The 12,450-nt window shown below is 34.5% G+C and overlaps 1 protein-coding gene across 1 annotated transcript in view; it reads left to right on the top strand.

Moving 5' to 3' along the window:
* ZNHIT6 (zinc finger HIT-type containing 6) overlaps window positions 1–12,450 on the top strand; it is a 35,218-nt gene that overhangs the window by 3,603 nt on the left and 19,165 nt on the right. Inside the window, exons 2-8 of the mRNA XM_034437134.3 lie at window positions 1,045–1,110; window positions 1,199–1,305; window positions 2,675–2,760; window positions 4,060–4,163; window positions 9,900–9,968; window positions 10,611–10,691; window positions 10,852–10,932. Of these exons, the coding sequence (XP_034293025.2) occupies window positions 1,045–1,110; window positions 1,199–1,305; window positions 2,675–2,760; window positions 4,060–4,163; window positions 9,900–9,968; window positions 10,611–10,691; window positions 10,852–10,932 (594 nt within the window). The remainder of the gene's footprint in view (window positions 1–1,044; window positions 1,111–1,198; window positions 1,306–2,674; window positions 2,761–4,059; window positions 4,164–9,899; window positions 9,969–10,610; window positions 10,692–10,851; window positions 10,933–12,450) is intronic.

Raw genomic sequence — 12,450 nt, 5'->3', positions numbered from 1 at the left:
CAAAACTGCCAAGTTTGAAGACCTCTGATTTAGACTTTCAAAAAGGATGTTTAATTGAATGGAACTCTTGTGAAATTACTTAGTAAGCAAAAAATTAACCATCATCTGTCAGCTGGAAGATGATATATACCTAACGAGGGGAAACGCTACCTTATCTGGGCTGCAAAAACTGGAAAACTTAGATGGCCCCAAGAAATTAGAGTTTTCTGTACCTTTCTGTAGCCATCTAGAATTTGTTGTATTATTTAAGTAATCAGATACTGTGTAAAACAGGAAGACACACAATCACGTGAATTTGGTGTTTTTTAAAAATACAGATTTTTAGAATAGTGGCATCCCAATGCCCAGGCTCACATATTATGACTATTTGATTTCATGTGGTACAGAAACCCACCATTAGGATTTGATTTTTTTAAATTTAATATAGGTGTGCTATCAATTACAAGACCCAGCCAGGAACTGATTGTAGAGCAGATCACAAAGTGCTGATGTTCATGTTGTGTATTTCTGATTTAGTATGATGTGCCAATTGGAGCTCTGATGCATCTTCTCTAGCTGATGGGGCACCAGTCCAAGTTACTCAATTTTATTTCGTGCTAAACAAACCATGGGAAAGAATTTCTATTGTTTAGTTGCTTCTACTGGCAAGAAATGATAAAGCAGCATTTACCAGGATGCTGCTGACAAACGATAAGACAGAATTCTGAGAGCGGCCATTAACAGGATGTGGAATCCTGTTGTGTTGATTCTCATTGGAAGCTTCAAGGGGCTCAGATTATCAGCAACAGTATTTTAACACCTTTTGCAGGAAATGCAGTGGAATGCTGTCATAGCAAAGACATCCTAAGAGGGTTTATTAATTTGTAATAAATCAGCTTTGGGGAGATAGCCAAGGCTGCTAATGAGAATTTGCACTTAAACAGAAGTGAAAAGTTCTGATAATTTTTCTTCACTAGTTTGCCTTTTCCAATATTCCCCTGTGTAGAGACTTTTTTCTGTGCTGTTCACCTGTAAGTGTAGCATCTCAAATTTCATTTTTTTTAGATGCGAACTGTGTAATACAGAAATAGCAAAATACAGATGCCCTCGATGTATGAAATATTCATGCAGGTAGGTATAAATTAAAGACATATTTTTTTAAAAAAAAATTAGATGCTGAAAATAAAATAACAGTGTTTCTTTGCTTTTGTGCTTTCAGTTTGGCTTGTGTAAAAAAACATAAAGTTTTATACAGCTGTAATGGAATCAGAGAAAAGGCGGCCTTTGTTTCAGTGAATGAGTTCAGCAACTTAACTCTTCTAAGTGGTAAGAGTATTAGTCCAATAAAACTACTCAAGGTACTGTAGGGCTTGGGATAAGCAATGACCTAGACCAGGGGTAACCAATGACCTAGGCCAAGCTGTCTCAGGAATTCTGGGAGTTGAAGTCCACAGGTTGTAAAAGAGCCACAATTGCCCACCCCTGTCCTAGACTAGTGTAGTGCTATGTAGTTTTTTTAAAAAAAATAAGAATTATAAAATTAAAATTGGTTTTTTTAATAAACTCTTGCTACTGTGCCAATACTAAGCTCCTCCTTACTGTACTAGCAGTGTAGTTTGTCCTAGTATCCTAAAACAAACACAATAGAGTATGTTGGATAGAATACAAAGATAGGTTGAGAATGTTTTGGACTGAGAATGAGGCAACGTAAGTATTTTTCTTAACTGAAAAACAATCCTAGCTCATATAGAGATACTTAAAATTTCATCAAATGCATAGCATATTTCAATCACAGTTTAAAATAGGGATGAAATGTGTTTGACTATTAGTAGCTCGGGTTGGTAGTTAGGCTGTTGGTTTGAGCTCAGAGTTTGGCAACTTGGTTGCAAATGTTTCATCACAATTCGAGGAGACATCATCATTGTGTTTTGAGTTGATGCTCAAGAGTTGATGCTCTTAACTTTCGGGCCAAAATTTATATATATTTTTAAATGTTTTAATATTTGTATTCTATGTTTTTTATCTTGGCTGTACACCACCCTGAGTCCTCAGGGAGAAGGGCGGTATATAAATTGGAAATTAAATTAAATTAAATTAAAGATGCTATTTCTCATAAACCCAAAAGAAAACTTTGTAAGTTTTCAGCAAAACCTTTGTAAAATGCAGTCACATGACTGCAGGACACTGAAAACAACCATAATGCATTTGTATTGCTGACTCAAACTCAAAATGCACTGAGAATGTCTCCTTGAATGTTTATGAAACGTTTGCAACCAAATTGCCAAACTTGGAGCTCAAACCAACAGCTTAAAACAGGGATATTCATACTCCAAATCTTGAAAAAATACTTGAAAACAGGTATGGAATGGGTACACTATACTTCTCAGCAATAATAATAGTAAAAATTATTTACAGTCAATGACTAGTCAGATCTAGCATACACTAATACCACCAAAACAGCATAAAGAATTTAAAAAATCAAAATAAAACACGAAATCTCAGCTTCTCCTTAAATTTGTCTTTTCCTGGGGTTATATGGTAGGTTTGTGTTTGACTTTGATAATAATAATAGCTTTATTTAAATGGTATTGGAAAATCTTAACCTATATACACTGAACCTTTTAATCCTATGCACACTGAACATTTTAATGTTAAATACACTACTTATGTATTATTTCTTGATTTTCTTCTTCAGACTATCGGTTTCTAGAAGACGGGGGAAGAATGACTGACCGGGCTGCTCGAGATGCTCTTTCTCATAAACCCAAAAGTAATCGATTTGTAAGTTTTCAGCAAAACCTTTGTAAAACACAGTCACATGACAGCATGACATTGCAAACAACCATAATGCAGCTGTATTGCCGAGAACCCAAAGATTGGGCACATGACTATGAAGAAAGGCTGACCATTGGAACTTCAAATCCAGGTCCTAAGTCCTTTGAACAGTCGCTAAGTGGCCAGTCATAACTGAAGGACTGCATATATCTCTGCATGGAAGCCCCTGCTCTTAACTTTGTTAAGTTTGAAGGAAATAGAAAGGAAAGAACAAAGAGAAATAGCAGAAATTACTAGAATGTCCTTGGAGGAGCTAATGTACTGAAGACACTTCAAAATGGAGAGCATTTCTCCATGTTGCAATGGTAAAATTCTAGAGCTATTAATAAATCCATATTCTGCATAAAACAAGTGATACACAAGAATTTTGTAGGAAGCATTGTCCAATGGAAGAACCATTTTATTGTTTGAAAGGTGTTTTTCCACCTTCTTTTTTCCTCTTTGATAATTGCTGCTTGGGAGAAGCAGGAAGTGCGTCTGCAGAATGATTAGGTTGAATGACTGTAAAAAGGAAAATGGTTAAGCTGTTTGGTTTCACTTGGAAGCATCTGTTTGGGAGCAGTGCCTGACACTTTGAAGGCACAAGTAAAAACTCAACGTAGTTCTGCTGAATAAAGACAAGGGAATGACAGCTGGCAAAGTGGAAGTTTCTCAGTTAGAAATGCAAGAAATAACTGCAATTATAGCAATATAGCAATAGGTTTTCAGGGGTTTGTTTTTTATTTGTATAGGATACTTGCTATGCTTTGCCTTATACACTCAGATAGGCAATACATATCCTGAATATGTTTCCAATCTTGTTAGCCTTTAGTGATTAAGGCCCTCATATTCGTGAATGCAAAGATCCTCATATAGAAATGATTTGAGTGTCTATTCTGTGAAACATAATGCATCTGCTTTCAACATAACATTCAATTATAGTTTACTGTTAAAAAAATAAGCTTGTAAGAACAAATATTGCACTGCTATGTTTTATAGTTAGGCCATGAGGAGATTAGAAGTTTTTTTCTGGTTTAGGGACTAAAATATAAGCTTAATCTTCACCATGGTTTATTAAAACAAGATTTAGACATGATACTAAATGAATGCAAAAGATTCTATGATTCTCCAAAAAAAAAAAAAAATTGGGTCTTGAGTGCGAAGCTTAGTAGTACTAAACCACAGTTTCTCAAAATAATTCTTTAAAGTAGTTCATATTTGAAAGTAATTTTTTTTAAAAAAAAAACAACTTGCATCTTCCGTCAGGTAAACTTTCTGAGAAACCGAGCTCGGAGATGCAAGATCTGCTTACAAACTTTACCAATTGGCTTCACAAAGAGACGAGAGAATTCTACATTTTACAGCAATAAGTAAGTTTCTAGCTGTTATTAGCTTGGATGTTAGCTTAGCAAAACCCCTCATTCTAAATATGGCTTTTATATGTAAGTGTCTTAAGGCAAGCAAGCGATGAAATTCATTGCAATGTTGGATATATTCTGCCGCTTATCTACTTGGTGCACAGCATCACAACACAAGTCTGAAAGGGTTTCTTGATTCATCCTAATAAGATGTTATCCGGCTATAACATCTGAATTATTTTCCTCATTGACCCACAGGAGTTCTGATTGCTTTTCATCATTCTGAATACAGTTGCCCTTTGACTGATTTATATTTATGTTTTCTTGGTGTGTACTCTCTATGTATGCATCTAACCTTGTACTCCTTATATTGAGATATTAACAGTAGAATGATAAAAGCTTTTTAGCTTTATTCCAGAGAATGATAGAAAAGAAAGATGATTTTTCAGCCAACAAGATGCTAATACGTTTCATTGTTTTCAAGGAGTATAATTGTGAATTAGATAGGGGGAGCTTTTGTGTAACAGCAGAGACATTTGTTTCTCTATAAATCATGTCTGCATATTTATATACAAATGTTATAATCTGTCACCATTGCACAGTCTGTTTTAATAACTATTCTTTCAGTGGAAGAAATAGATGTTGATCCACAAAAGCCTATGCACAAGGTTCTTTGTTTCTTGCAAAGACTAAATTGGCTATAATTCTACAAACCAATAGATGGCTCTCTTGCAAATATTTCATGTTACTATAAGGCATTTGCAAGAAGAAATTAATATACTGGACAGTATACTTCTATGTTGTAAGTAGAAATCTAACTAAGTAGGAATATCACAAAAACGTGTAAAAATCTCAACTTTAATAATCAAGACAATGTCAGTTTAAAATTTGCCACAACAAATGTAAATGTAATTTTTGTAATAGAAATGTGCTGATCTTGCTCCTGTTTTCACCAACATAGGTTTCAGTTCTGATCAGGGTGGATAAAAATCAATGATTTTTTTTAAAAAAAATCAAAAAAATCAGATTTTTTTTAAATTTAAATTGGATTTTTTTTATTTAAATCGGATTTTTTTTTTATTTTTATCGAATTTATTTTAATAAAAAACTTTTGGGGTAAAAATCTATCGTAAGATATTTTTCTATTTAAGATACATAAATAATTTAGTTTATTCAGCATGAAATGGAGCTTAGTTATGTAGCATGAGGCTGTATATTCTGCAACACTGGGACTATCGGTGAGTCAACAGTGGGTCAAAGGAGTAGCAGAGATGACAGTTGCTCTTTAAAAATTATGATTTAAATCGAGTTGATTTAAATCAAGCCTTTTTACTAGTGATTTAAATCATGATTTAAATTGTGATTTAAATCAACTCGATTTAAATAAAATCCACCCTGGTTCTGATCCAATTCAGTGAGTTAATACAGATCATTGTAGCAATAAGGTAATCACTTATAAAAAGTTTTACTTATACAATGATCTGTCCAATTTAAAATCTTTTAAATATTTATTTCAGATGCTGCCTGTAGAGAAAAAATGTTGATGAAGTCCTAAAATAGTAGTGTTGGTTGCTAAAAAAAAATCTGACATGTCTAATTATATCAGAACGTTATGTAGTCTTACTAGATCTAATCAGGCATCATAACTGTTTTGATATACAATTTGAACCATTGTTCCCATCGCCTCATCCCCAAAAACATGTTGAAAGAATAATCTAGTATTTCTCATCAGAATGTTACAATCTAAGAGAAATTGGCAAATTCAGTATCCTGGTAGCAACATGGCAGTTAAGGGACAAATTGTGCTGAAGAGAGATTTGTCTCTCTTTATGAACATTTTTTAATACTACATTTCCCCTGTTCACAGTGGTAGGAATGTGCACATAGAGAAGCGACAGGAAACAATTTTGGCAAACCAGAGCTTTGCCAGAGAGAAGCCCAGATTAAGAGATTGCACATTTCTGAGCTGAAATGGGGAGGAGGAGGAGGAAGAGGTTCAGAGTAGAACCTTGAACCTTTCAAGATGTATCTAATAAATTAGAAGGTTATGCCATGTTTTTGGCAGGCTTGATGTCAGGCCCAAGCTCAGAGATGACACAGTTGGATCCAGTCCTTTTTGCTTATGCCTAATGAGTAGAACCTTGCTCAACTCAAGATACAACCTTCTAATCTACTAGATATATTCCAAGAGGTTCTAGGATGTGGCTACCCTGAACCTCTTTCCCGCCTCTTCCATCCAGCTATGGACTGTGCGGTCTCATAATCCATCTCTCTCTCTGGGAAAAACTCTCTGTGGCCAAAAGCACAGACCACACAGTCACATGCAAGACTGATATGGGGCCCCTCTAATAATGATTATGGTCTTGGAATTTCACCTATCATATTCGTACTCCAGGGATGTAGTGTTGCTAAAAAAAATTAAAAGATTTTTGACAGTTTGTCTTGCCTCATAATCACTTAATGAGGCTGAATCAGTGTTACTGAGGCTTAGAAAATCATAAAAGATAATATTTTTGGAAAATGAGGTAATTGTGGCTTTTTACTGCTGTACGGTCTGTCATCATTCCGAGTAATGAACTCCGGGAAGTCAGGACGCTGACACTTTGTTCAGGTTCAAGAAACCCTTTATTGAGTACATCATCTCGCCATTTAGAAGGGTGAAGGTAGTTCTAAATAGTTCCCACACTTAGAGATAGTTAAAAGAATAGGATTCCCCCCCACCCGTGTCTTTTAGGTCATATGGGCCAATCAATTCAGCCAGAGTTTCCTGTTCAGCTTCGACAGGTGTCTGTTGACATAACCTTGGGAAGGTTTTTTGTTTTTGTTTTTTTGTTTTGACTAGCAGCTGAGGCACCACATTCCTAAATTCCCCCATCCCTCCCCCGCCCCCAATGAATGGCAATCAAGAAACAAAGCAGGACTAAACATGAAAAAGAATGGCTTCAGCTAAAGTCATTTTGCAGGTTCACACGCTGCTTGTAGTCATCATGTGGGAGTTGGTCAGCCATATAAGTTTGTTTAATAAATAAGTTTTGATGAATCGGAGTTAGAAATGGAAGTTACTTTACTCATTGCTTATTTCTCCCTGAGCTGCTACTTCTTGGCAGAGTCCACAGACTTCTGTGGAATAATCCTTAAATATACAGCAACAAGTTTCCCATTCCTATGGGTTTGATTGTTGGCTTAATGAACCACAATAGTACGTTTTGCAACATCATAGAGTTCCTAAAAAACACATAATCAAATTGGCTGAAAGAAAGATGCTTGGCAGGTAAAGGGTTTATGTCCAGTGAATTTATGATTCATGCTTATATCAACCGATCAGTGGTTAAAAAGAATAACCTCATTCACGATTACTTTGATTTAACTCTTTCTTAAGCTGCTGTCCATGTAAATACAAAAATTGACATAGATAATTTCTGGTTAAAGTTTCCACATATTTTCATCTCTTTTTCTTTTGCCTAAAGAATTTTGTAATTGTTTTTACTTTAAAAACAGCTAAATTTGTTCCATAATCTTGTGAATTGTAATGGCCTAATTAAATTTCCCTTTAATTAATTCCCTTTTTCATCATGCCAAATTTCTTCTAAGAAAAAAGGAGACTGTGGCACTGGGCAAAACAACAAACTGGGTGAAACACACATTCCAAAGGAAACTTCATAAATGGTAAAGCCGAAGCAAAACTTCTCTCCTCCAAGTATTAGTCACTGCATCCTCTGGAAGGCTTGGTGCAGTTTCCTGAATGTTTAACCCCCCCCCCTTGTCTTTCTGTGTGTTGATTCACACATGCTTCACTAATACCCACAGAGCCCTAGAAAGAAAGAGCTACAGGATATCAACATCCACTTTCGAAAAATTCTACAGTTTAAGCTGGAATTTATATTATCAGATGTAGGCTGTGTAAAGCCTTTCACACATTATTAGTCCCCGACTCACGACTGGAAGCCCTGATTTAATGTCTAGTTTATAAATCTCTTGAAAGTAAAAAAATATGTTTCTATAAAGTAGGTTTCTATGTTTTTTTTTTCTATGTTGTCTCTATATTTGGAGAAGGGCTTTAATGCTTTTATTCCCATCCTTATTGCTGAAATTCAGTTATTGTGGCTCTAATATTGCTGGCAAAATTGCATATTGCTAAGAATTTCTGGAGACAGTTTTCCTGTGCATTAATCGAATGAAAGCATCAAGTAAAAACATCTAAATGTAAGAAGCAACCAACAAAGAAGAATTGCAGGATGATGGATTTGCAAATGGATACAATATAGAAATGATAAAATCCTTTAAAACGCTGGGTCCCAGCACAAATTTTGTTTCCCTTACATACCAACGAAGGTGAAGTATAAACTCTGCCTTTTTGGAATAAGGAGAAATAGCACAGCACTGATAAATTAAGATTTGCAAAAGGCTTCTACATTTGGTCAGTGGAACGGAAATTGAAAAGATAATTTCATAATCCTATGTTATTGCTAATTAATACAATAGAAAGAGATTGGGTAAGCAAAATTTCCTGAAACAGTTAAGGGGCGAACAGGCAACCCTGGAGGTACTCTGTACCATAGAGCCGGAGGTGTTTTTAAATTTATGTAAATAAATACATAATCTGACTCTTTACTGCTGTTTTAAATAACTATGTGCCAAACCAAACAGCATCCAGTACTATTACACCTGGACGCCATAAACCTGTATTTGCATTCTGCCTAGATGTTCGTGGATGTTAAAATCTTGCTCATCTGAGTATCATAAGATTGATGAGATTATGTCAGTAAGCATAATTGATCATTTGCATAAATTAGCTCCCAGAAACGTAACTCTGGAAAAGCACCTTGTTATTGTCCTACATGACAGATATCATAATTCCAGCGTTTAGTTGTACATTGTTAGGCCTATCCTAATAAAGAGGTTCACACTTTTGGAGAACAGCTTCAGCATACATACAACCTGTCCTCTCCAAGTCTCATTACTTCTTTGACATGGTATTTGTAGAGAAGAAACAGAGTCTTCAGAACCCCTTTGCAGTGCTTTCTTCCCTTTGTTCCCCTTCTATTGATATGTACCAACTTCTTATTCTAGTCATGAGTCAATTTCCCTCCTTTCTAAAAATGCTAGTTGCTTGCTTCCAAAGATCATTCTTTTTCAGAATATTTCCAGTCTGCTTGGCCAACTTATAAAGTAAAATTATTTTCTTTCATCCCAACAAAACATGCATCTTTATTTCTAAGTAAAGATTGCAAAATCTGTGAATATTCCCATACTGATACATCCAACAACTTGAACGTAATATATCATACATGGGAACAGACTGATCTACACTGCTTCTGTTTGTGATCTGTTGATAGATTGCTGTTTTATTAACCAGAGGTCAAAATAATTGTATCCCCGTAGCACTGTTATTATTTATTTATTAATATCATGCTTGTGATACTTACGTTTATACATACACGTGGAATAGGAATAGAAACATCAATTCTTAAATACAATGAAAGTTAAAATTTAAGCCATACTAAAATGTAGAAGAAACTTTGCACTTGGAGCTATGGTGTAGTATTTGATTTTCCTGCCTGTGGGTTATATTTTGGTTGTGTAAATAAATCTGAAGTGGGAACAATTTAAGACTTTCAATACCTTCCCAAGTGAACAAGCCCTGAACAGGTTTCTCCTACTTCTTGTTTTGAATTTTCTCTATACAGAGCAGTAGCCCTTGCATTTGTAATAAAAAGAATTTTAAGAATCTGTTTTCTTTTTTTTCAGGGAGCAAAAGTTCTATTGGCACTTGAAGCTTATATTTCCTCAGAGTCATGCTAAATTCACAGAACAAAGGTATTCATACACACTTGCCAGCAAACTTAATTTCACATGAAGTTTAAATAATTATGTAATTACATTATTTAATTTAAATAATTACTGGATTATAGTTTACAATTACATTTGGGTTTTGTTTGGAAAGAATACACAGGTTTCTGAATAAACAAACTATTGGGATATTTCATTTGAGCTGTTTTAAAATTACCGTACATATCATCTTACATATTCCTAGCTTTATCTGTGTAATCTAGGAAGCTTTAAATTGAGAAAATATGGCTTATTGTACATATTTCTTACATGGCTGTATCCTGTATTACAATTTTGGTATGTAACCAAGTAAATATCATCCCTCAAGCATTTATTTCAGTTTCCTATCTAGAACAGAATATACAACAGGAAGATGGATCTACATTAAAACTTATTTAAAGATATGAAAGAATTATTTCAGTTTGGAATAAATAATTGGAATTTAGCAGACAATCTTTTTGGTATCTTGGATATGAATTCCTAAATGTTTTGTATATATCTCCGAATGAACCTTATGTAGCTGAAAAAGAGTAATTAATAAAACTGTATACAGTATATATTAATGTGACGCTAACTGGTTTGTAGATTCCTATTAATATCTTCACTGATAATTTGTATTTCTGGACAAAGGGTACCAGATGATAAACCATTGTGTGATATTTTGAAGACATATATTGATCCTCAAGAATCTGATCCTGTCAAGCAGCAAAGGTACTTTCTTTTACAAGTTGTATGTTCTATTATTTCAGTAAATTAGTACAATATATTATTATTTTTTCAGTTGGATTCTCTTGCTGAATCAATAATTTTTTAAAAAAATTATTTTTTGTTATGTGATAATATTTCTTAAATGTTACATTTTTTATTGCAGATTAAAAATCTACACAATATCTCCCCAGTCAGACATACAAATTTTGATGAAAGTAGAAAATAGGCCAAATAATTCTGTCAGGTAAGAATTTTAATCTTATTGTTATCAAAGGAAACAGTGTATCTACTGAGCTTGAAAATAATCAGTTGGTTAACTATGAATTGATTAGAGATTGGATTTTGTAGAAAAAGAGAGATTCAGCACTGTACAAACTTGGATTTTTCTTTCTTCAAAATTGTAACATTTCAAAGAAGGCCTACAGATTATTTAGAATACATACTTTACATAAACCACCTGAGATTCTGGGTTGGGTTTGGAAAAATGCTTGTGTAAAACTATTTTTTAAAAATGAAGATGACTGTGAAACTTTAAGCTATATATACAAATGGTCTTAATCAGTGTAAGGCAACTCCCATGTATCCAGAAAATGTATTTCTAGTTATTCTGGATGGTGAAAGGAATTTATTTTCTCTTCACCTTGGTCTATGCCTGAGTGTTATAAATTATTTCCTTCTTCCATGCATAGCTTTGGCAGTTCCTTTTGGTCAACTGTAATGTTTTCGTTTTCCATGCAAAATGGATGGTGGTGGTAGTGGTGAGGATGAGGATGATGTTATTGAACATATTGGGTCATCTCAGAAATTGTTTACTCAGTACAGTAATGTGTTTAATAGTCCTCTCTCTGGTAAAAACAATAGTGTTTGCAGTTTCTCTGGATCTTTTTTTGAAACTGTGTGACTGATGGTTAAGAACACAGAACACATTAAAACAGTGGTCTCCAACCTTTCCAGCTTGGCGGGTCGGCGGGTTGGAGAGGGGTTGGTTCCATGCAAGCGGCATGGGAATTGGGCATCTCTGCATTAAAACCCAATCAACGTTGTAGAAGCAAATTTGCTTGACAGATAACAAATCCATTCCACCTATAGATGTGCCATCTATTCATAGAGCGTTTTCTCTTTTTATTTCCTTTTCCCCTTTTTCTTTGTCTTAAGACAGGGAAAAAAACATAAATGCTTCCAGACATTAGGAGAATCCACAAATGATTAATCTTACTCATCCTCACAAGCAAAATATACAGCATAAAAAAAAAGCTAATTCATCGTCAGGCAAAAAGAAAAGAGAAGGGAGATTTTAAAGAAAGCAGGCAGAGTTTAGAGGAAATGGTGAAGTTGCTCTATTACTCCTAATTGGTGGCAGAGAAATCGGAAGCAATTTGGCAGCACCTTTTCAACTACAGTTAACACGTTTTATTAAATGTGTTTGTTAAAATGCTTTCATGAACTGCACCTCCCTTCATTAGATGCCTAGATTGGCTAGACTGATGTTTCATAAGGATATGATCAAAGGGAAGGGAAGATACGGTACTTGGTTATGCAGATGAAGGTTACCCAAGAGTTACAAGTACCTTATTAATTAACAGTTCAGAGCAGGAAGAATACACTATTGTTCCTTGGTTATGTTTGCAGTTTCTTAAATTCCTGTTAAATATAGCTATTTGTCCTCTTCAGAATTAATCCTTTCGTCCAACACAGTATGCTTGGAATGCCTTAGTAATGATTTCATACGGTAGGATTATTGCTTTTTCCAGTAAGGAAAGGA

This window comes from Pantherophis guttatus, chromosome 3, assembly GCF_059756535.1.
Source record: "Pantherophis guttatus breed Tessera chromosome 3, ASM5975653v1, whole genome shotgun sequence".
Lineage (NCBI taxonomy): Eukaryota > Metazoa > Chordata > Lepidosauria > Squamata > Colubridae > Pantherophis > Pantherophis guttatus.
This window is presented reverse-complemented; position numbering and strand designations above follow the sequence as displayed.